The following is a 25,511-nucleotide window of genomic DNA, read 5'->3' on the forward strand; positions in this document are numbered from 1 at the left end:
AATGGCTTTAATGATTCAACCTCCAAATGGGTACATTATAGCTTTGACCTCTATCTTAGGTACCTTGACGCTTTCCAGAGAAAAAAAAAAATTACATATTTCTATCTTTTTACATCCCTTTCCTCCTCTTTTCTCACATACACTACTTCCATTTCTGCAGAACTACAAAACTACCCCTGACACTGCAATCCAAACACAGGCATTTAAAAAGGGAAAGAGTTAAGAAATGTAAAAGGATAAAAATCTCATGTGCACTTCTAACAGCCACTGAGAAAAATTGCTTTAAACCCAATGTAAGGGCCTACCGCCATTGAACCATTTCAATAAAATGTATCAGTGAATGAAAATCCTCTCGAGATGAACACAGCAAAAACTGGAGTGTTAAAATTTCAGGGTTAAAGATGTTAGAGTTGATTTCCACTCTCAAAGTGTCATTTTAACACATTCTGATTCAAATAGTGTTCAGTGTTGGAGTTATTAAACAGTGTTATTCAAGTCCAAGCAAATGAACTCTGAAGAGAGTTATTTAACTTGGTAGGCCCCTGGGCTTCTGCCCAGGTAAACCCGTGGATCAATTAATAGTTTGCTCTGCCGGGCCGATTTTCCATGTGCTTCTGCTGGTTACACCGTGGTGGATGCCTGCCGTGCTGCTTGGAGTATTTTACACAAACGGTAAGTTATTCAAACTTATATAAAATTCACGGTATTCTATCGGCGCAGTGAGGTTTTCTTGATGTTTCTTGGTGTTCGGTTGCTGAAAACGAGCTTTAATAGAGGAGGAGATGTGTCGAAAATTCTATTTAGCCTCCAATGCTAATGTTAATGTTGCAGTCTTTTTACTCGTAAGTGACGGTAGACACTGCACGTGGAAGCGCCGCGCCACGTTCAGCTTTTCCCCTGTTCACACAGACACGTCTTTCTCCACGCCAGTTCATGAGCGTTTTTGCTTCTCTGTTTATTCAGAGTAATTTTTTCACAATTGATAAGTAAATAACATCCCAAAATAATTGAAGAGAGCTTGTTTTAGTCACTCCTGCTTTTACTTTGACATCGTTCATCGCTGACTTGTCTCTAATCTGTCTCTCTCTCTGTCTCACTCTCTTCTCCCTTTGAGACACCCGCCCCAAACATAGTCAGTTAGGCTGTCCCCTCCTTTGCTATGTGTTCATTTTCATCTCTATTGTCTCTTTTCATACACAAATCTGATCGCATTTGTCAATCGCAGTATTTTATTTTGGAGAATAGCTTTTATCTTCAAAATTGCCTGGATTGTCTTGTGTGTCTTGGTGTAACTTCCTGCGGAACATGCGTGGCCCACGCAAAAAATAGACCAGATACCGAAACAATCGCTTCGTAGCACTCCGTGTCTGGTGTAAACTACACCATAGATTAACGTGTATTTTGTATTGTGTTATGTATCAATTGGACTCCTGCATGGACAGACACAGGTTTATTTGATAACATTAAATGTTATTGCAGTGAAATTCAAACGCATGGTCAGTATTAATCACCATGTACGGTATATGTCAGTGTTTTAATCATTTGTGCTTGAATTGCTCTAAATGTCAAATACTATGCCATCTTTGTTATTATTTTATCCCAGTAAAATGCTGGTCCAGGTTCGATACTGCCAACAGCAGAAGTATGTGAAGTTGGAAGAGGTTGATGGGCGTTTTGAGTTTATGCAGTTTCATGAAAAAGGTTTGTTTATATCTTACCTAATTTTAGTTGGGGGGACAGAATTTTTTGTAGGGCGTTTCGCCAAGTCTCTTGAATCATACAGTGGTGTATCACTTTAGTGAATGTGAGGCAAGAACAGTTTACTTAAAAGGTGCACTCAGATATATCTTATCTTTTCCAGTCATCGAGAGATTTTGCCTGCCACCTGATGCAAAAGTAGTGTACAAAGATGCAACAGGGACAGAAGTTGATGAAGTGATTTTCAGTGATCTTATCAGCCAAGGCACTGTGGTCCTAACAGTTTTCTCAAGTGATGGTGAGAAATTTAAAGGGGCAAGCTCAACACCAGACATGGGGAAGGGCTGTGTGGCTGCTGGTTGTTCCAAATAATCAGGAGCACACAATTTGACCAATCAGCTGTTTGAACATTGAGATCAGTTAATTTAAATGAGTCAGGTCTGCAGTGTGATGTTGCCTTGTTAGTTAAAAATCTGCAGCCAGATTTGTTTTTCTACACCTTACAGAATAATGTTGTTTTTTCCTTTTAGAATTTTCTGATTACTCCTTGTCTTCTGCATCTGATTGTTCTGACTCAAGCTTCAGCTCAAATGCAAGTACATCAACTATACTTCTAGATGAGGGTCCCAGGAAGAAAACAAGAGTTGAGGGTACTGTTGATGCAGCATCTGCTAAAAAGGTTGTGACAAAACTCAGTTCTCATAGTATTTTTTCTACTTCATTATTCTTAATATGTAGAAAAGCTATTCCTCACTTTTTGCATCTTTTTTTTTCTCAAGTTAATTGAAGGTGTACTTGGAACCAATTCAGGTGGTGAAGAGGTTCTCCAGGAATATCACACAACACAAACTCTAACAGATGCTACCAGAAGAAAAATGGTCAATATAATAGTGGCTCACATGATTGATTGCCATGGGTATGTGTGTTCTATTTGTGCATTTTATTTTTTTTTAAATACAAGTTACTATTTTGCCATTACTTAAGCATGTTAATTTAAAATCGTTTTTCAGGCACCTCCCCACCAAAGCTGTTAGAGAACAGTACGCGCTAGGGGTAGTGACATTGTTCCCATCCCTGAAAGACCCATACTCCAAGAAAGGCTATGTATAGTCACTACTATTGCACTTTGTTTACATAATTTTCATGCTGTGCATCATTGGGATTTGTGTGTGTTGACATTTAAGTTCTAAAAATTTTCAGATTGACAACACATTATTTTTGAATGTATTTACATTTTAGGAACACTTCTATGATGCTGCAAGCAGCACTGGATACATTTCTTGGCGTTTGAAAACGATACAGAGAAAGACTAGAAGAGGATCTGCACCACCAAGTAGCTCCACTGGCTTTACTCAAGGAGGTAAGAAATTAAGTGTCCACAAACTAGATAATGTGCTCATTTACATTAGATACTATTTTGTTTTCATTTACCTATCTGATCAGCACCTATGCTTTTATGTTTGTGTGTTTTTCTTCAGGGGGCCCAAATTACCAAAGGCCCATTAATGTCGACATGCAGCTTGATGGAGATGCTTGCCAGGAGGCCATCTCTTTGCTGAAACATACATCCGACACTTCCTTGATTTTCCAGAAGATGAGAGAGACCTTTCAGCATCGTCAGAAGGTCATCAATGATCCTGACAAAAGTCTTGATATCCTGTCTATCTTCCCAAGATTCTTGGATACAAGAGGATTGGTGAGAATATTCAGTGGAATTTTTAATATCACTTTAAATTTCAAGATGAATGTGGCAGTAGTAGATTTTCTTTCTTAAAGGTGAATCAAGACTTCACTCTCCTGTTTGATGATGAGATATCTACCAGGCTGCTTCAGAAATGGGATCCAATCTTTAGGTATCAAATCATCAAAGAGGCCAAGCAGCTCACCTCAACAGTAGAGTTGCGTCAATTGGTGCAGTCAGCAGAGAGTCCACCAGGAAGTGATCTTGATGAGGCAGCAAGTGAGTTTGTTAAATATGATTTGCTATAAGCAGTTAAAGTTCAATAGCATCAGGATTCTATTAATAAATACCAATTCATTCACCTGTTAGCTTTGCTTCATCAGTTTTCTTTAGCTGTTAGTTTAATGTTTATGACAGCACATTTCAACTTTCTTAGGAAGTGTTTCTAGTTCTCCTTAAAAATTGCATTTGAAAGATTTGCTGTCAATTGATTCTTGTGACTCTTTGGCCGCAGCCTTTGACCAAGACATGGCCTCCCTGTTGTTACTGTTACATCTACTTCCGCCACCCCCAGGAGGACCAAAGTATCAAAAAATCAGCGCCTCTGATGCTGTTGAGAGACTTGTAGTCTTTCATAAGGTAATTTAATATTTATAGTTTTTGTCATAAGTTGTCATGTCACTGGTTAAGAGGTGAATGAAACAAATTACAGTTGAGCTTACAAAGGAGGTTTACATACTCATTTCTGTGATGCTATTATCTCTGACTTGCTCCTGTGTCTAATGCTCAGTATCTTTGTCTCAACTCCAGTCTTGCTGCAGTTTGGAAGAGCATCTCCAGAATCAGCAGAGTCAGCAGCCATACCTCCTGGCTGTTGGGCGCCAGAAGAGGAAGGTCGACAGCTTCTATGTTGCCATAGACAAGCGTCTCATCCCCTGCCAGGCCAGCCGCTCCCTTGGGGCATTTGATGAGCTTCTTAAAGCTCATTTTGTGTTCAATGTGTCTTATGATGCTGCACTTGTGAATTTCTACACATTTCTGCAGACAACAGTATACAATATTGATATGGGGAAAATGAAGGAGTCCCCAAGAGTGCGTGACTTGAGAGCCAAAATCCTTAACCAGGAAATTCTTCTCACAACCTAAGTAAAAATCATTAAAATGCTGACATGTTTTTTGTGTAAGAGAGCTTATCTCAGCAGTCAGCAGCTGATTTCACATTTAAGAGGTGAACATGGTTATTATCCTGGACCTAAGTTTAAGTTATGTTGTTGGCAGCCAGGCTGCAGGCTTCAGTTCCAAACTTATGCAGGCTTTAGGAAGCACCTCAGTTTTCACAGCAATGTTGACCACAATGATCGAACTTCAGCCATTGCTTCTTTTTCTAATGACACAGTTTCACCTGCTTTGGAGGACCAGTTTAATTCCTCTTATCTTCCTCACAGTTCTCCCAGTGTTCTTCCAGAGTCTAGTTCTTCCAGTGTTCCAGTGAGCATTGATTCAGTACTTACAAGGGATTCATCCAAAGAAATCTGTGCATCCATTGTGGCCAAACTGCAGGGTAGTGGCCTTTCTAACAGTTTAGTATCCTCACTTGTAGGCGATTTGGAGGAATTAACAAGTGAGCTTCGCTCAGAAGCAAAGCAGGCCATTCTTTCTGCGTTACCCACAAAGGACTCCAGCATATCTTTAATAAATGAATGTTTTGAAAATTTTGAAAACCCTTTCACCAATCTGAACACAGAATGGAAACGAAATAAATACTTCAATCTAAAATGGGGAGTTGTAGAACCTAGAGAAATAACACTTGGAGTGAGGTATGACATCAGGCGAAATCAGAAGTTTGGTACTTATGATCAAGTACCTGTGAAGGATACTTTTATATATGTACCTATTTTGGAGTCTTTGAAGTTCATGTTTAGAAATCCAGAGATTTGTGTTTTCCTGCAGAGAGAGTGTAGCTCAGAGCCTGATGCTTATCATGACTTTTGTGATGGAAGTTACTTTAAAACTCACCCTTTGTTTTCAGCCAAAAGGCATGCATTACAAATTCAGCTATACTATGATGACTTTGAAACAGCCAATCCTCTTGGCTCTAAACGCAGAATTCACAAAATTGGCTGTATTTATTTTGTTATAAGAAACTTGCCCCCAAAATTTAATTCCATTTTGATGAACATTCATTTAGTGTCACTTTTCCACACACCAGATCTGCAAAAGTATGGTTTTGATGTTATACTGGAACCACTGATAAATGATGTCAAAAAACTGGAAAGCCAAGGGCTAAGTCTTCCATTTTCTGATGAGCAGGTATATGGCACAATATCACAGATCACTGGAGATAACCTAGGGATGCACTCAATTCTTGGTTTTAATGAGTCGTTCAGTAGCCGTCATTTCTGTCGCCTTTGTTTGATTGAGAAGAATGATTGTCAAATGGTGTACAGTGAGGATGATCCTAAAATTATTCTTCGTGGGAAAGATTTGTTTGACATACATTGCCAGTCTCTTCGGGAAGATCCTAAATTGAAGTCACTGTATGGGTTGAAAAGAAATTCTGCACTCAATTCATTACAGTATTACCATATTTGCAATACCTACTCATTTGATATAATGCATGACCTTCTTGAAGGTGTGGCTCAGTATGAGGTCAAATTGCTTTTTGAGTATCTTACGCAACACTTCATATCAGAACAGAACTTGCTTTCTAGGATTTATGGTTTTGACTATGGATTTTTAGAAAGAAAAAACCGGCCCACTAAAATCATATTGGACAGTGCTGGCAATAGCATTGGTTTGAACTCTATCCAGACATTCTGTCTTGTGAAAAACATCCCACTTTTGTTTGGTGACATTATTCCTGCAGGGAACAGACACTGGAATTTGTTATTGTTGTTACTTCAAATAATGAACATTGTTTTTTCACCTTGTCTCACTCTGGGAATGACTATATATTTGAAGAATTTGATTATTGACCACCACAAACTATTTAAGCACACGTATCCACACAGAAACTTGATTCCTAAGCATCATTTTATGATTCATTACCCATCCTGTATTCGAAAAATTGGCCCTTTACTGTATATGTGGAGTATGAGGTTTGAAGCTAAGCACAAGTTGTTCAAAGATTATTTCAAAAATTTCAAAAACCTCACCAAATCGCTTGCTAAACGGCATCAGATGGCCATTGCTTATCACTGGGAAACCTTTTCTCTTAAACAGGAGTTTGGGCCAATTAAATCATTTTCTTTAAGAGGTGAAAGTGTGGTCAATAGTGAAATGCTATTATCAAAAGATGTTTTCTCAACAAGTTGGGTTAAAATTGATGGTGTAGAGTACAAAGCTGGACTCGTTGTTTGCAGTACAATGGAGGAAGACATTTTTTTGTTGACACACAAACTCTTTACTGAAAACTTTGATGAACATCACCATGCATTCAAAGTAGTACAAACTGAAGAACGGTGTGTCATAAAAATAACTGAACTCAAATGTCACAGACCATTTGATATTCAAAACTCATACAGTGCTGCAGATGAAAGTTTGTACATTATATCTTCATTTATTATGTTTTGATTCACTTTCTGGGAAAAAGAAGCATGATGATAAATGTTTTTGGACAATGTACAGTTTTCTTGAAATTATTCTCATGATTGTACTTGTTGTCGTTAAAAAGTTATGTTAATCTATTACATAAATAGTTCTTTTAGGGATTAAAACTACCTTAATAAAAGATTAAAGAGTTAAAGTAGTGTTATTTTTCAATCTGTGTAGTGTTAATTTAACCCAGTTTGGTGAGTTAAAAATTAACTCAGACATGGTGTTAATAATAATTTGCTCAGTGTTAATTTAACCCAGTTTTAAGAGTTAAAGAAGGAACTCTGACAAAGTGTTAAATAATTAACTATTTTGAAAATGTTAATTCAACTCTGTAGAGTGTGGAGCTATATAAACCCTGAAAAAATGTTAAAATCAACTCTGTGGGAGTTGATTCAACACTACAGTTTTTGCTGTGAAGAATATAGTGGAATTTGGGAATTTATCCGAGTTCAATAGGAATTAAAACTAAACCGATTTTTTTTTTCCATGAAGTTATTTGCTTCAAATACTGATATTAAAAAGTTTTAGATTTCTATGAGCCTCTTTGATCCATATGTTTTGTTTTTTTTCAAAATCCGCTTTCATTTTCTGCTTAGAAATCATGAATGTTACATTAATGACCTTTTATATAAAGAGAAAGGGAAAAACATGGGATGCTGCTTAAATAATACATGTAACACAATGATAATGTTTCCAAGGGGCAGTGTAAAATGTTCACGTGTTCATAAATGTACATGTGCATTTTGTATTTCTATGATTAAGTCTGCAATCATCTGAATTCACTCTTGCCCGTAGCCCATATAGCCTGTGTAAATCTCAGAGAATGTATGTTCACACACTGATTTGCATAATAGCACATGATTTTGACAGGCAGGACGAGAAAGAGGGACCCCTTGACATTTTTATAATGGCACTTTACAGGGCAGACAAGGTTGGGGGTAGGGTGGAATATGAGAGGCAGCACTAGTGGAACACAATATAGGCACCTCGAGTGTAGCTGGCACTCCTGAAGCTGGACAGTGACCTATGGAACGTGTGAACGTTTTGTTAATCAGAACGGTACGTCTCACTTGAAAATTGCGAGAAAAAAAACAAACCAAAAACATAAAGGGTATTTTTTTTTTTAAAATTAAAGCAAATTTCACGTGTTTTCGTTTTGCTGTTTAATCCAAAGAAAAACTTTTCTCTTTTTTTTTCTGCTGAGCATGTAGAAACAGGCTGTTTAAAATTGCGCGCGAGCTGACTGATGAAGGAAAAGTAGCTCATAATTCGTTAGTGTATCACCTCCGCACTGGGTTACATCTCCGGAGATATTAGTTTTGATGCCCTGGAAAATAATTCTAATTCTTCACAGATGAGAATTTCACATTTCAGGCAAAATAAGCAAGTCTCTCAGAGGCCCTAACCTCGAAACGTTTAAGACTGAACCTAATTCGTCTGTGCTCTGATTGTGGAAATGATATAGTTCATACGTGTTGAATAAAGAATTTTACAAGAAACCTCAGCACATGCATTTACCACCATGATTGCATCAGTTTGCGTCAAACTGAGTCCCTTGTCGATACCAGCGACATTGATCGAGTTCCCAATCACAGAATGGGGGCATGTATGGCCGATACTGTGGTCTGTGGGAGAGGCCACCAGCAAATTAAAAGGTCACAGACTTTGATGGCTTTCTCTTTGTCCTTGACACACGCCCCTACGTCTTGTCTGGGTGACACGTGCAACAATGCAGTTTCTTTTAGTCGTTCCCAAACAAGCTCAGACAATGCTGCGGCCTAAGGCCATATGCTTTGCCTGTGGCCATCCACAAGTTCCCCCACCCACCCACCCACCCAGCCCCAGCTATTCATCCGTGGGAACGTGGGGTATAGACAGAAAGGGTTGTCTGGAATGAGACCCTTCACACATCTCCAAAGATAATTATTAGTCATATAGTCTGAGACTTGGCAGACACAAAAGCGCCGATCAACAGAAGCCAGTGTGATGTAGCCAGCCACGAGAAAGTAAATCAGACAGGATTGTTTCCACAGTAGTGATGGAGACAGCAGACGGCAGCTGAAGAAGAATCTGTAGTTTAATAGATAAAACTACTCTAATGTATTAATTACAGGCTGTTATCTGATTCCATTGTGTGTGCTTTCAATTAAAATTTGAAACGATCTTTTAACAGAGCAGTAAGATGATGTTGCTGGCAGACTCGCGTCTTGATTTCACATAATACCCAACAAATTATCTCCATCCTGTTTCTAGATGCATCTGCTTTATTCTGCACTCTTGAGCCCCTATTTTTAAACCTGGTCGCACATCCGTCTCACTCCACGATTCGAATCCCACTCATCCCAACAAGCATGCACACTCTCACACGTACACAGACACCTCATTAAAATGCATAAAACCCGTACATGAACACACACACACAGCCCTGGCACATGCATTAATTAGCACACTGGTAACAAGCTAGCCTCTCCATTCACACCCTGAGCCTCTTTCATTAGCATGACAGTTGCTAGCAGCGTTCAGGGGCCCCCAGGCTGCAAGGTTCTCTCCTCTGGGCCCCTGATTAAAGGGTGAACTCCTAGGACGCAAAGCTCCCGATTCCTTTCATCATCGCACCCATGCAGAGTCTCTTGGATGATCCCAAGACCGCAAACTGTCAAGTGTACCTGTTTCTATGGGTCCGTCCCCCTTTTCCATCTCTTTCTCCTACATCTTTCCGTCCTGCATCGTTCCTCATCTCACTCACTCAGACCCACTACAGTGTACTTTCTTCCATCTTGGTCTAATTGTCACCTCACCTCCTATGTCTCTACAGACCCTTATGGGCTTCTAATATATGTATGCAAAAGGGGGAGGCCTGGCTGGTGTTAGTCTTCTCTTTGCACATTGATGCAGATCACAGGGGCATATTATTTCAGATTGGCTCTTGGATTCACAATGGCAGCCCAGGTGACCCAGAGAAGAGTGCTCATTCTACGAAGGCTTATCCTTATTTCTCACTCCTATAGAACCACCTTTCCCCTTCACAGTGGTGAGAGATCCGGACAGCCTTACACCTGACATACAAGGTGGCTATCATCTCCAGGCCTTGCCCATCAGGGTCTCCCTCATCCAGTCTGGATTTCAAGGCAAAACGTCTCATTAGCCGTGGTCCTTGAAAGAAGGGCACTCAATTTCAAATTCAGTTACACATTCCCTTTGAATGGAACTGGAAGGCAAAGAAGAAGAGAGGGAGAGGGGATGGAGAGAAAGAAGGCTTGGGAGACAGTCTCAGTCGAAGGCTGAGGCCTTGGACCCAGAGGGAGGGAGTGCAGAGAGGGGAATAAGGTCTGCTGAGGCAGCCATAATTTCACGCCATCATTACCTCTATGGGCTGGAGAGTTATGCTAATGCTATTTCAGAGAAGTAGTGCTGGACAAAACAGGTTTAGAGGGTCAAAAGGAGCTGTGTAGTTGCCTGTACACTGAAAAAAGTGATATTGTCTCCTTTTAAATATAGCATATTATATTTTGGTATATCTTTTCAATTCAAATGAGTAATTCCTGTCTACATATATAATTCGAGTAACTCCAGAATACATTCCCTGCGTTTTAATCCAATTAATTTTAGTTAATTAAATGTAGCTCAAAATGCTTAAGTATGTTTTTCATAGCCTCCTGCTGGGCCATTTTGCGCATGCGTTAGGACAGGCCACCATTTTGCGCGCGGACTGAAGAAGCGGACTCTTTGTGTGCTGCAAGCGGGCTTAAGTTAATCGCACAACTTCATATAAAGGTGGTCTAGCTTCGGTAAGTAAACCTTTTACGGTCGTTTTTGTTTTATTTTTTTACCTCAGTCAAAGCATGTTGACTCTTTAAGACGTGTGCACATGGAGAAAGAAGTCTAAGTAGTTGTACACCTCTGAACTTTGTCATGAATTTGACTTAAGCTAGCTATGTGCTCTATTAGCTACTGCTCTATTAAAAGAGTAATTGTATTGATGCGTTAAAATGTCATATGTTTTTAGCTTAGTTCTTGTGGCACACTTTGTACTATATGGAACGAGGCAATTTCTCTGTAGTTAGCTGTAAAGTTCACTGTACAGTCGCCTGCAGTTTTAAGTTGAGAAATCGTCCCTCCCGCCACAACATTGGCATTAAGGAATAGTCGGGCGGGGGAGGGGGCTTCTGAACGCACCTGCACAGTCAGGGGTGCAGTAGGAAATAAGTAGGATTGGCGTTGCACAACGTCTTTTGTGCAGAAAAAAATAATGGTTGTAAACTGTGGAGGAGAATAACTCAGTGGTTGCCAAAAATGTGAGATCAAAAGGCACTGAGAGTGATGTTTGTCAGAACTGAAATTAACTCAGAAAAGAAGTTGCTTCACTTGATAGAGCTGTTGAATGCAAGACCTGTCAGCGGTCTGGTTTAGCATTTAAAGCCTCGCTACGTGCTTCCAAACCGCTGCATTTAATCTCAGAGAAAACTAACACAGAGAAGTAAAGCAAGTGTGTAAGTTCATCTCTTTATGTTTGCATAGTATTTCCATGTTGAGCTTAACAACCGATGTATGGAGCCACAGCTGGACTGGCTGTCGGAGTTTTGTATTGAGGGGGAAAGGAAGCGATTTGTTTTATACTTCAGCTAGAATGAAAAAAGACACAAAGCTGGAGTTATTCGGTGTCTTCATGCTGAACAGCTAAAACTTCTTCCCTCATTCTCCCCCCTCCCTCTCCTGTTGCTACTTCAATCATGAAACTGATCGATTATCAGGTGATCGGCTTTTCTGTCGCTAGTCTCTCTCATTTGTTAGTCACCCAGTTTGCGCTAGAAAGAGGAAAACGGCAGATAAACAACAGCAGCACGTTTAAGCTTGATAAGCTGTTGCTAGAATTTTTTAATATTACTTCTAGTATCCGCTTATGTTTTCTGGAGCCACAGCCGTAATAGCTGCTGGTCATGATAGTTTGGATATGTGGTGAGAAGGAAACATGAAGGTGAAACCAGGAGAAGTTTTTACTGAATCATTAGAGCTGAACAGGTAATGAAGAAACAGGTTTACATTTTAGGTCACATGAATGAGTTGAAGGGAAGTTATGAACTGTTTCTGAGAGACAAATAACTCCAGGATCCTTTTTTAGGTAGCTGACAGCTGGTAACTGTGCAGGGGCGGATCTAGCAAAGTTTTGCCAGGGGGCCAGGTAGGGCATTAACAGGGAAAGGGAGACACAAAGACATAATTTTCTTTCTTATTCTCATTTAAAATGTCTAGCTTTTAATAAATAATTATTCTAAATCTTACTACCAAAGTGGTGATCTGGTTAAATGTATAGAGATCCATTATTGTATGTAGTAAATATTAAGTCTAATATATGCCCTAGTAATAGTAGTACATATAGCACTTTTTCCTTTGGGAAGGTACCATCTGCGCTGTCTGCAACTGTATTGAAGAAAAATGTTGAATCAAATTATTATAGAAAAATAATTGATTTCTGTGCATTAAAGTAGATTACGTCAATTAAGCATTATCAGGCGGAGGGTGCGGGGTGGTTTCCTAATATTTTTGCTGGGAGTTGGCAGTCCTATTAGTTAGTTTAATATTTCTATGTACTGTTTAGAATACCTGAATAAGGAGGATGGTGTAAGTTTTTTAGGTTGATCAGTATTGCTGAAGTATAAAATATTTTGGGTGCAGTGTATTTTTTGCATACAGGTATAACAGAATAGCTTTAATGTTTTGTTTTTAAAACTGAGTATGAACTTACACAAAATGCAGTAAAATATTTATAAAAACAGTTTTATTTATTATAAAATACACTATATCGGATTCATATCGGCATCGGCAGATAATCAAATTTATGATATCGGTATCGGACATAAAAAAGTGGTATCGTGCCATCTGTAGTTTGCACAGAGGCACAAGTAAGATTTGTTTTGTTACAAGGGAGTATCATGAAGTAATGCACTAATGGCTTGGAAACGGTAATTGTTTGTCTTTCTAAAGTTTTTTTTTTTTTTTATTTGTCTTCCTTTTCTGGCAGATTTTCTTCCCCTTATGTGTTACTGTTTATTCAAGAAGACGGTGTTATTTTGGTAAGTACATGCAAATTCCTTACATATTTATCACAACAGTATTTGTCACAGTATTGCAGGGACAAGTTTATCTATCTCATCTTAAGGGTTCTTGTGATTATTAATATTGATATTAATTAATATCAATTAATATATATGATTAAATTTCTTTTATCCAGGACAAAAGAAAAAAAAACTTGCGAAAGTGAAATGAAAAACAGGAATTTAGTTCTTGTGAGTTAAGAGGATGCAGAGCATAGGGTTAGATGGAGGTGGATCATTCACTGTGGTGATCCCTGAAGGAAACAGCCAAGAGAAAAAGGATCAGATTGCAAAAAAAAATGTGGTTTGTTTGCATACATGAGTCTTTACGGTACCCACAGGACTCCTGAAGTATAAGTACTCTGAAGTTTGCAGAGCAATTTCAGAGATGTTTGGGGCTTACATGGCAAGCATGTTTTTAGTTGCACATCTAAATTTTCTCTGCTCTCTGTTGCTGATGGCAGAGTTCTGCCCCGCTGACCTCACAGGTGAGACACTCCCACCAGTGGACAAAGAGCACAGGAAAATGTGTTGCCAACCACCTGAAACAGACAAATATCTGCTTTTTAAAACCCTTTAAACCCGTTAAATGGACTGATGCCATTCATTTCTTCTTTGATTAACAGTAGTAACATCCTTCATGCACTGTATACTAACCCATATGATAATCATGCTTTATGAAGTGATGGCAATTGCATTGTAGCATTTAATGAAGAAATAACATCAAGAGAATGCTGTTATGTAAATTACCAATGACTGGTGCTCTTGTGAATAGGAGTGAAACTCTTGTACAACCATCATTTGTTCTGTGTTATGTTTCGATTGAACATTTTAACTTTCAATAATGAATGTTTCACGTGTGGTACATTTGAGTAGCTTGAAGAGCAACTTTGTAATTATTCAGTTATAGCTGCTGCCCTGCGTATAATCAGTGTTAACTCAACTGGATAAAAAAAACAAAAAAAATTCATGATTACCACACTGCAGCACACTGGTAACACTTTAAAGACTATTAATTGTTTTGAAGCGAGTATGTTAGGTCAGAAAATATGTAAAACATTCAGAATCTTCAAGGAAGGACTAGAATGGAAAGACAGTGGTCAATAAGCAGTAAGGAAAACACAAGTTTAATTTTAAGTCTAATTACCTTATTAAAATGCAATTTCTAAATATGGATCGCAGAACAGCAAGTCTGAAACTGGTTAGTTTGTGGATGCATCAGTTTCTAATTGTGATACATTATACTGCTGGTAGTGTTTTATTCTTTTATGTAAGGAGTTTTTTTTTTTTTCTTTTTTAGAGGAAGAGAAACATTGGTTAACATTTCTCTTGTCTGTTGTTTCTGTTTTGTTTGAATACAGCTTTTTAAAGCTACTAGTTCATAGGCAAAAGTTTTGTAATTTGTATTATACAAATTGCAGCAATTTCCCTTAGAGATGTGGATTCTTATTCTGTTTGCAACAAATTTTGCATTAATAAATGATGTGAAAGAATGTTGTAGTTTTCATTATTGACGTTTTTAAAAACTACAAATCAGGGTAAGCAATATTTTTTAAGTAAACTTAACTTAATTGAAATAGAGAGAAATTAACAATTTGATTGATTTGAATATAAGTTTGGGACATAAGTGTAAAGGAAACAAATTATTCTGGTACATTTAACACGACCTTAGTTGGACTTACTAATAATATTTGACTAAGACGTATCCACAACAGTTAAGTTAAAGTAGCTTAAAAATATATGTTGGTTTTACTCGCTTAAATTAAATTCAGTGTACTTAAAAAATATTTATGGATTCAAACAAATTTATTTCGTGCAACCACTTGTCATAAAAAAATTGAGTAAATTGAACAAAACATTTTTTTCAGTGTACCTGGTTTTCAGTTGGTTAAGCTAGTATTGCATGTGGGGGGCTGTTTTGTTTGTTTGTTTTTTAGAGGTCCACTCTGACTAATTTATAGTCTGGGTTTTTTCTTTTTTTGGCCTTTGCCAGATTAAAAGGAAAAGTTTGCCATGGGAGACAACACTCCCCAATCACTCATGTCTTAAATAGACAATGACTGTGCTAAATAAGACACGGTACTCTATTTAAGCTTACCACTGACATCCATTTCATCCGCTCATGTCACTACACTTCTCAGACAAGTCAAAACTCCATCAGAGCTTCACACCATCCTAGACAGAGGTGAAAATCAGATTTGGCCCCATCCTCTTCCCATGAAGAGCCGAGAGCACAGGTGAACGTCTTGCCAGGATTGCTCTCGGCCAAGCGGTCTAAGATTCAAGATTTGGACCCCACAAAGCTCCACGATAGCCTCCTGGAGTTCAAGAAGGCTGGTCGGAGCGCCGCGCAGCAACCGCGTACACCCACTATCAGTCACTAATGATGGTTGCATGGCAGAGGTTACATGCAGCAGGGGGGCAAGCAGACTTTCCTCCTAACAAGGAACAGTCACAGAGAGAGACAGGTCAGAGTTTGCGAGGGCTGTGCAGATAAGATAACACATCGCGCGCAGATGAAGAAAATGTCACGGCCGGCCTCTTCTGCCAGAGCAGAGCGAATAATTAGGATCGGTTGATGTTATTAAAAATACACAGGGGTTCTGATATCCCGCAACACTCAACAAGACGCAGCAGCACAGAGGGTGCAGCACAATAATGTGGGAATCAATTAGCGCTGACCTTTCAGCACGTTCTCATTCTGACCTATCGATCATGACACCTCTTGATCCTTCTTTTCACCGCGTTCTGATGCAACCGCAGACATCAGAGATGAGATCAGTGACACAGGGTCGCACCATAGTGAGACAGAAGGTGGCGGATGGATAGTTATCACGAGGACCACCTGTCACTCCTCCAGCCTTCCTTCGTGAACGTCATCACTGACAAGCGCCACAGGAGGTCAGGCCGTGATAAAGCTGAACCTGTTAGTCAAGGGTAATGACACAGGAACTTTAGATTTAGCCTTTAACAGGTTTCAGAGCAAACACTAAAAGCTATTTTGACATTGTAAACAGGGGAAGTTCTTCTGTCTGCACCAGGGGTGTCAAACATAAGGCCCAGGGGCTAGAAGGAGCCTGACAAAGATTCCAGTCCAGCCTGTTGAAAAGATTTGGAAAACATGAAGGAGGGCCTAAATTTCTTAACTCTATTGTTATAAGTTTAACAGCTTTTCCTGCTGATAAAGATCTTGCCCATATCTATTCATACTACATACTTAAAATGTGTTTTACAGTCTACTATAGAAATTTCAGTTTTAACAAAAGGAAAAAAAAACTTTATGCTTTATAAATATGGGACAAAGTGCACCAAAACATGTTCTGTAATTTTACACATTTATCATGTAGAAAAACTGAAATGTGCTGTAAATGTGGAGTTTCACTCATTTGGCCCACTTAGATCAAAGTGGGCTTTATGTTTGACATCTGAGGTCGACACCATCAGCTACACCTGGATAATTACACAAGCATGACTATTATTAAAGTATTTGTTAAATTCCATAATTCAGGAATAATAATACGGAATTTATATTAAAAACTAGAAAGTGCATTTTCTGAAGAAACTGCAGTGTGAATGCTTGAATCTGAATGTATGCACTGAAATGAATTAATTGCTGAATTTTGAGTTAAAAATGTTGAATGATAAAAAAAAAAACCCGAATTTAACGTGAAAACAAAAGTGCTGAACTGCTAAAAGCTGAAGGTTACACAGAAGAAGAAGTTGGAAAAAAGCTGAAAATGTTTTAATTGTAAATTAGAAAAATCTAAGAAATGAGAAAAGAAACTTTAGAGTCAGAAAACACCTGAATGAATATTAAAAGTTCATATTCTTTGAATCACTGAATGACTAAAATGTGAGCCCTCCACTTGGATCCACACAGTTTTAAAGGTTTACATCTCTGAGCTTTTGAAAGACACGGTGTTGGAAAGAGAAGAACGATGGATACGTTTTGAGGGTAAAATGATGGCTGTAGAGCAAACACTGTGGACACAGCAGCAGTTGAAAGAGAAGTGTTTAAGATGAATCTTGGCAGAGTGAGAGAGAGAGCTCGTTAAGCAGGCAGGTGTGAGCCTGGTTGCTATAGTGACTGCACCCAATGGCTCCATACACGGACACAGACATGCACCTCACTTTTGCTGCTTAAAATGAACAGAAAAGTCAGCCCCAAACAAATCGCTCCCAAATGAAAAGTACAAGTCGTATTGACGAAATTCTTTCACCGTGAGCGACAGCAATGTCTAGTCTACTGAATTCTCAGTTTTCATGCCTGTGGAGTATATTATATGGACATGGTGACAGTGTAAAGACACCCTGTACTTCTGATTTTCAAACGAACCTTCTGAGCCATTTTAACATTAGAGTCTATGGAAGAGTTGGAGGGAGGAGGCTGTGCATTGGTGACATTTATGAAAGAACCATAACACCTAGTACAATAGTAAACACATTGGATGAAAGAGGACAGCGATGGCTACGTTTTGAGGGTAAAATCATACCTGTACAGTAAACGCTGTGGACACAGCAGCAGTTTTAAAAAAGATTTTAAGATTAATTTTTTTTGCTCCTCTCACTCTAGCAGTTGAGCTGTCTCACTCTAGCCCCAACATTCCGTCCCATACACACCCATTATAAACTCTGAAACGGGTGAAAAGACATCATGAAACTTAAACTGGAACTGAAGAAAAAGTATAATAGATATTGAAAATACAAGTTGGATAGTTGAACGTCTTGTCTTCGTTTTAAAGTTTGAATGGTGGCTCTATGTCAATGTATGTGGAAGTAGATACAGTTTAAAGAAGAGTAAGTTGAATGAGAATTTGAAGCGTCTCTCCATTGAAATACATGGGAAATTTTTGTTGAAAAAAGTTGAATAATTTTAAAAATATAAATGTTAAAAATGAGAAAAATAGAAGCAGTCATGTCCAAAAGAAGAGGAATCTAACGGTGTTTGAATGGTTTTTCTAAGTTGAACGGTTTTGAAGGAGATAGAGTACAAAAACGTACGGAATAGATAATAAAATAGTTTAAAGATTAGAAGAACAATACTGTGAATGCTTTTCAAGCATTCACACTAATAATAATAATGTGTTACAGATCAAGACCAGCGTTTCAGTACAGTGTGCCCATGTTCTAACATTTACGGCTCTAACTGCTTTTTGTCACTTTTAAAAGTTGGAGACACACTAGTACCCAGCAGCCGAGCGCACATCAAAAATCTGTTTCTGCTTTGTTAAGAATACAGCGGAACTTTGGACAATCTCCCTTGCTGATTATTTTAAGTGATGCATTTTCATGCACATACCGAACAAAGCTTTTCATGTTGGGCCGAAGTCATTTGTCACTTGCGGGGCCTGGATTGAGCGCCGAGGACGTCTGCGTGACATTTGGCTTCTCTATCAGTATGTTTTACCCACTGTATTTCTCCGCTTTTGCACAACCGACTGCCAATCAAGATAAGGCTATACATTAAGTAGATGATTTGATTTTCAGGCAGAAGAGTGCTCTTCACCTCCGGATACTGATACAAATTTGTGGAAGTGTGTATACTTTAACATAATGGCTGTCAAAAGTCAATTTCTCCCTCCTTAAGCCATCTCTCATTGCTGCAAATCGAACTGTGCCACACAGACAGAAATAGAGAGAGAGAGAGAGTGAAGAAGAAAGTGTGTCGGTGCTGCAACAGCTGCTGTCTGTTAGCAGTACGGGAGGGTGAGCACTTTTGCCCTACGGCACACTGCAGGGGCTAAAACGTTCCTCCACATCTACGCAGGCAGCTAAGAGACTGGAGGCATACACGGGATTACATCCTGTGCTATTGCCCTAGGCAGTCACCAGGAGAGGCCCTCACACATACTGCAAAAACGCGCGCACACACAAACACACAAACATGCAACATAGTAGCAGTGAAGTGAAGCCACATAAATGCTCACCAATGTGCACAAATTGCTAAATTGTGTACTTACTGCATATTCTAATTTTTTAAAACACACACACACAGGCACACACACATCTATCGTAAGGCGCATCCACATTTTGATTTCTTTTGGTCATCAATGACACTTCATATGAGACTCTTTTCCTGAGGCAGTCTGCAGGTTAATAAATAAAAAAAGGAATTCTCACAGGAAGAAGTGAGTGTGCGACTTTTAAAAGGGTTTTATTTGAGGAACACTTGATACAAAGTTCAGAGACTTACTTAAATATTGTGAAAGCTGTATATCAAGTACCAAATTAGGACTAGTTACTGTATCTGTAATGCAAGAAGAGAAAAAAAAAGTAGTTTCCTCCCTGTGTTGCAGTGCCCAAGGTGACATATCTGCCTCCTTTACAGCTCAGAGACACACCACAAACACACACATACATTCACACACACACACACCCAGCAGGAGTTTGGTGGTGAACAGATGAAAGTATCTTGCCTGCACTTTTCTTGGCATTGTGCAGGAGGGCCCAGGGGGGTGTTCTCAACTATCTGGTACATATACAACTAGGGGTGGGTTTTTATAATCGATTTATCGATTAAAATCGATTCTAGCTTGGATAACGTAAAATCGATTCATTAAAATCCTGAATCGATTTTTTAATATTAATTTATTTTGCCCGAAATGCCAGAATCTCAGGTGAAAGATCACAAAATTTCAACAACCACCAAACAGCTAAGACAGTAAATGAGAGCAGGTGCACGGCTTCTGCACAAAGACGTAAACACACAGCGCCGACGGATCAGGATCAGTTAGATGTCGCTTTTCTCAGCTGACGGTCGGGGCTGAAAGCCGACAGCTCGCTGATTCTGATCCGCGGGTCCGCGCTGTGTGTTTACGCCCTTTTTGCGCTGATCATATGGCTGTTAGTTTTATCTCTCTCCAAACAATATTGACCGAACCAGGAGCAAAAGAAGATCCAAACCACGCTTCACATAAACATCGTCATGAATTCCCTCTGACTTTTGCTGACTTTTCAGGATAAAAATCACACTTCATGCACAGCTCTCTCTCTCTCTCTCTCTCTCTCTCTCTCTCTTTTCTTCATTATTCGCTTGCTTGTTACACACAAGTCTACCGTTGTTTACAGCGCTGTCGGCCGACGTTTTTTTTCCCCTTTTACTTACTTCCGAAAAGTAAACCTAATTTCTGCCGTTCAATATTGAACAAATTTAAACTTTTTAAAATTAAGCAAAATGCAAAACGCTTAACCGTGTCTCTAATAAAACCGCTGTAACTTCAGAGGTGATGTTCATATGTTGATTAATGGTTTTCTTTCGTTTTTGATGTACTGCAGAATATTTTTATAAAATCCCAGGCCAGGAAAATCACCTTCATGTTTTTCTGTGTTTTATCTTCAGCTACTTTGACACAAAGGCATCTGCTGTGATGCTCACACCTTTGATAAAGTCTTGCGTGTGTCAGCTTCCTTTTAATAGATACAAAAATATGTAAATGTACTGATCTGAATTATAATATTTCTGACTGTCAAAATTTCCCAGAATCGAATCGAATCAAATCGAATTAAATCGAATCGTGGATCGAATCGATTTGGGACCTTGTGAATCGGAATTGAATCGATTCTAGAAATCAGTGACGATACCCAGCCCTATATACAACACTCCTCAGACAATCACACACAACCGCGCAGAAGCAGAGTAGTGTGGGCTATATATTGTAAAGAGAAAAAAAAACTTTCACTAAGTACCGAAAGGTCAAATCGGTTCAAAAAATGTCGAGCCAGGAGAGAAAACTCATTTCTACATTTTAAACACATACTCATTATGTAAGAAACTGTCCCCAGCGGAGGGAAAGATTAAAATCCAGCGAAAAGATTAAATTCCTTGGCTGTGATTTCAGGTACAGTTCAATATTGCACATCTTTGAAATGAATCCTCATCCTGGTTTAGGTGAGTTTATGCCTCACCTTGCACCTTTTGATGTGTTCTCTTCCACGCTCAAAGAGAGATATAAAAAGAAATGTCAGAAACATTTCTCTTACTCTTTCAACCCTTGTGCCCATTAACAGTTAGTGCTCGGAGTAATTGTGATTTGAATGTAACCCCAAATCTGTTTAATGAGAATAATGATCCATAGAGGGAGCACAGGTAAAGTGCTTTTAACGAGAGGGCCCTTATTTTACCAGACGGAGAGGAGCAGAGAGGAGCGGTGCTGCCATTTCACTTTCAGCTACAAAGCAGCGCTTCAAATTGTGCAGACGAGACTTCATTTGCTCTTATCTGAGAGTGTATAGGTCCTCCAGAGTGAGAGTGCACGGAGTGAAAATGTGAGGGGATGGTGGGTGAAGATGTATAGAGCGCACAGCACCACGGAGAGATGTGAAAACTCAAATTAGCTGAATATGAGAAACGGAGGAAGTTGTTAGACATTGCAGCTGCACGCTCAGGAGCGCCGGCTCCACAGTTATGTCCTTCTCCAGACAAACCTCGAAAGATATTCTGTCGTGAGGAAACAGCTATGATATTCATTTCACTGGGACTCTATACATAGACTTTACATTAAGGGTGTCAAACATGTGACCCAGTGGCCAGAACTGGCCTACCACCTGGCTTTGTAAGCACGAAAATTGCAGTGAAGCTATTAATAGTTACGATTTTTCAATAAGATACACGATATTCACTGTGAGATGAATATAGATTCACTACATATGTACCAAAATGTATGTAAAGTTAAACACATTTGTAGATCTTGATAAATTGTTTACATAAAAAAACAACAACAACAACAATATAATATATTTGTTTAGTTTATTTGAAGGTTTTATACTTTGTGTAGAGCCGCTATGCTCTGTTATGAACATGTAATAAGACATAATATTGAAAAATAAAAATATTTCAGCCTATTTTACACGTGGTTCATTAAATTTGAATGTCTATTTTTAGCTCATTGAATTAAAAGAAAGGTAAGTGATTATGCATTCATTTAAAAGTAAGTTTGATGCACCTGTGTATCATATATCATAACATAATCATTTGAGGGTTCTTAGTATCCCAGTAAATGTGTTTGCATTACTGCAGTGTAGCAGCCATCACCACAAACCAAGTGTTACATCTACTAAATTTTAAAGAACAAAAATATACATTACATACATTACATGAAAATTGTGTCTCCACTACACTTACACACATTTTGCTACTATAACAGAGAAACCGATAAAGCATAACCAAGCATTGTTCTTTTAATTCATCCGCTTCATCCTAGTGTGATGTGTTTATCGTTATAACATTTCAGTGCTTTATATTAAACCTTATACCATATATTTTATATATAAATATATTTATGCTATTTTTATAGTGAAAGCTCCATATATTGAAATGAAACATTTGCCAGCAAACAAAAGTCTGGCTGTTTCTCTATGAGGAGCTCTCAAATCAATATATGTATATAATTACGTGCTTTATCTGATTGTTGGGGTTATCCTTCAATATTGTGTAGTCTTTACCTTACAGGATAAGGAAAGTAAGTACGTACGTAACTAAAACTTTTTAAGACAAGAATCTATTACAAAGTGTTTTACAAGGGTATTAAAAATACATCACACAGAAACACCATAATTCACAAGAACATTATCCAAACGCCTGTCGAAATAGATGTGTTTTCAGCTGTGTGTGTTTTTTTTTAAAGAAGCACACTGGTTTTCATGAATTGGTGTTATGAGGGGAAAAACTGGATTGGACTGAATTGCAGTGCCTTTGGATTGATTTTCATGTTGTAATAAAACCAAACAGATGACTTAGCAAACTCGTCATTTAGCAGTCACCCTTGGTAGAATTCCTGGACTTGAGGATCAGGATGCTGAAGACCTCAGTACCTTTGTCAAGCCCTGACAGCTACTACCGTACATAAAAAACAATATCAAATAATGAAAATAATGAAGCCAAACAGATTAATTAGTGAGCCCTAACACTCAGTACAGTTCCTGGAATAGGGGCCTAAAATGTGTAATATTCATTATTTTCTACTGACAGTGCTGGCCTCACCTGGGCTACAATGTGGTATTGGTGTTATTGTGACACTGAGTTGTGCGTCCGAGTGGATGAATGTGTGTATACAGATACGTGCACCAGTGCATCTTTGTGTTTTTCACTTCAGAGGAAAAAAACTCAGAATTATAGCAATATAGTGCAATCTGTGCTTCAGTCATAGCAGATGTAAATATATATATATATATATATCTCTGTGTGTGTATATATAGCCCTGTATATTTTAGTCAGTGCCATCCTTGTCTAAATCTCCTGGTCTTCCATTACCCAGGGATAGAAATCCTACTGAGGAACTACAGCCAACTTGAATGCCCTCCCCCTATACAACAAAGCATCTTGGACAAGAGAAATACTGCAGGAAACCTTTGAGGTTGGATTGAATGAATGAAAAAAGAGAAAATGTCACCAATTCCATCTTCGAAGATTTGAGATAGAGGGTCTGACAATGAAGGTACATCAAAGGGAAATGCAGACCCCACAGTCTTCAAAAGCCACCGTGAGCACATGCAGGGTTATTAAATAGATGAATATTGACAGTGGTTTTCCTATTTGAGGTGAACGGCACCTCAGCTATCTCCACAGATCCAACAGGACCAAGGAGATGGCAAGCGCAGCCTGGAGCTCTCCACCTCCTAGCCATTCACAGCAGCCTTAATTGACAGGCGAAACCGTAGAACGGCTCGTCCCCCCACCCCCCACCCTCCCCTTAACCGCACCCCCTCACCCCACCTCCACCCCCCGTGCAGCCAACTTTGCTCACTGGACCAAGCTGCTGCTGCTGAGCCAATCGGAGGATGTTTTGTTTGCTGAACTCCGATACGTCCTTCAGCACTTTGGCCCCATTCATCTCCCCAAACAATCCCCTTAAGAATTTAACTGGTGGGCAAACACACAGCACATGGGTAATGAAGGGGGCACCTTGGCTGTCTGTGTGAATATTTACCCTGCCATCAAAGGAGGGGCATGCATATAAATCTCTGCCTGCACTCCCAAGTTCAGGTTCAGGCTTTGGGAGTGCGGGAGGCGAAGCGAGAAAGACGGCTAGTGAATAGTCTTCAGATCTCACAGCCTATGGGATGTGATAGAGCTTTAAACGTATGGAATATGATAGCAAATTAGCTTGGTTTGTAACTCTGCAGGCACACAGAGGTTGTTTAAAATGTCAGATCCATGAATAAATACATCTGAAAATAAAATGGCACCCTCCCACGCATCAGGACTGCTCAACAAGAAATACTGTAGTGCATCCAAAGCAGCCAGGACTACTTCTTTTTTTTCATATCTAAAGGTTTTGTGGCCTCATCCCGCAATGAAAATGAAACAAAGTTTGGTTTTGAGTTTGCGAGAAGTTGTGACCTTTTCTGCGATGTTCTATTCAGTTGTTTAACACCTGATAAACCAGCGCGATTCCATTGTTCAACACCTGATAAACTCAATTCGAAAGGGGCCAGGAAACAATTCTGCTAAAGAGAGCAGCAAGAAAATAGCTGCAATCAGCCACTAGATTGCAATGTTTTGTCTCCGATTTGGAAGAGTGGAGAGATTCTATCAGGCCAGTTCTTGTGGCTGATATGCTACTGGTAATACGTTCAGCCCAGGTAAACTCACAATGGGATGAATGGACATTTTATTGAAACTTTTATATATAGCATTCAGGAACCGGCATGGTCTGCTGGAGACAAACAAACTGTGCTATTCGCTTTTTCTTCATGTGTAAAAATTCCAATCTTTACCTGTTCTCTTCCTCTCCTCCGTCAACCTTGAGCAATATGTATGTGCACCATTAGTCTTTGTTAGGAAGAAAACAATCGTGAATTAAATGGACTAAATGGAGTTGTGATGAACGTAACAAGCAAACGTTGTAGAAACGAGAAGAAATAACAGAACAGAATTTTTTTCCACATTCATAATATTCTCTGGCGATGACCTAAAACAATGTAAAATATCTTTTTTTAAATTTTAGTTTAGTTTTTGTTTATAAAAAACAAAACGGCTGCCATTCTTAACCACGCATTCAAGAGGAAAAAAGGAGGAAGAGAAGTGACACCATCCGAGTGACTCTCCCTCAAGATCCTCAGCTGCTCCTACCTTTGCTCTCAGCGCTAGTCATGTGTGTATCCGTGTTATGTAAGGCCATCCTTTCTTATTCTTTTCTCAATGCTGGCAAGCTCTGAAATTCTCACATAAAGAATATTAAAATAATTTAGGATTTGTAGACAATCCCAAACCTTCGATGCTGGTTTCTACCATTGCTGATTCATCATTTTCAAATCTTTACACACTTTTTTCCTGAACTGGCCAAAGCTACGTAAAAGCCCTGTGACATCATTGATCTTCCTTACCCAATAATATAATTAGCCGATAATATAATCAAAAGACAAGAATTTATTGCCGTCATGTAAAATATTCATTGTGATATTCATATATACCTGCTGAGGTGTGGAGTCACCCACACATTTTC

The 25,511-nt window shown here is 38.9% G+C and overlaps 1 protein-coding gene and 1 long non-coding RNA gene across 3 annotated transcripts; both read left to right on the forward strand.

The window, feature by feature from the left end:
- The first annotated feature begins 415 nt into the window (after window positions 1-415).
- Window positions 416-6,309, forward strand: LOC146696857 (uncharacterized). Of its 2 annotated transcripts, XM_085475185.1 has the most exons (11): window positions 416-672; window positions 1,604-1,701; window positions 1,862-1,996; window positions 2,229-2,377; window positions 2,478-2,614; window positions 2,709-2,802; window positions 2,938-3,058; window positions 3,177-3,394; window positions 3,475-3,658; window positions 3,894-4,018; window positions 4,190-6,309. In XM_085475185.1, exons 2-11 carry the CDS (start codon window positions 1,608-1,610, stop codon window positions 4,523-4,525), a joined length of 1,593 nt encoding a protein of 530 aa, XP_085331311.1. In that variant the 5' UTR covers window positions 416-672; window positions 1,604-1,607; the 3' UTR covers window positions 4,526-6,309. The 2 variants fall into 2 exon arrangements, with proteins under 2 accessions (XP_085331311.1, XP_085331312.1); XM_085475186.1 differs by lacking the exon at window positions 1,862-1,996.
- A 3,979-nt stretch (window positions 6,310-10,288) lies between these two features.
- On the forward strand, window positions 10,289-24,867 carry LOC146696858 (uncharacterized). The gene is made up of 4 exons (XR_014923343.1): window positions 10,289-10,764; window positions 12,996-13,047; window positions 23,322-23,501; window positions 23,605-24,867. It is a non-coding gene; the product is annotated as an uncharacterized LOC146696858 (long non-coding RNA).
- The last annotated feature ends 644 nt before the right edge of the window (window positions 24,868-25,511 follow it).

The sequence above is a fragment of the Copadichromis virginalis genome, linkage group LG12, assembly GCF_057382275.1.
Source record: "Copadichromis virginalis isolate Kocher_CV1m ecotype Utaka linkage group LG12, C_Virginalis_male_GT1.1, whole genome shotgun sequence".
NCBI classification, from domain to species: domain Eukaryota; kingdom Metazoa; phylum Chordata; class Actinopteri; order Cichliformes; family Cichlidae; genus Copadichromis; species Copadichromis virginalis.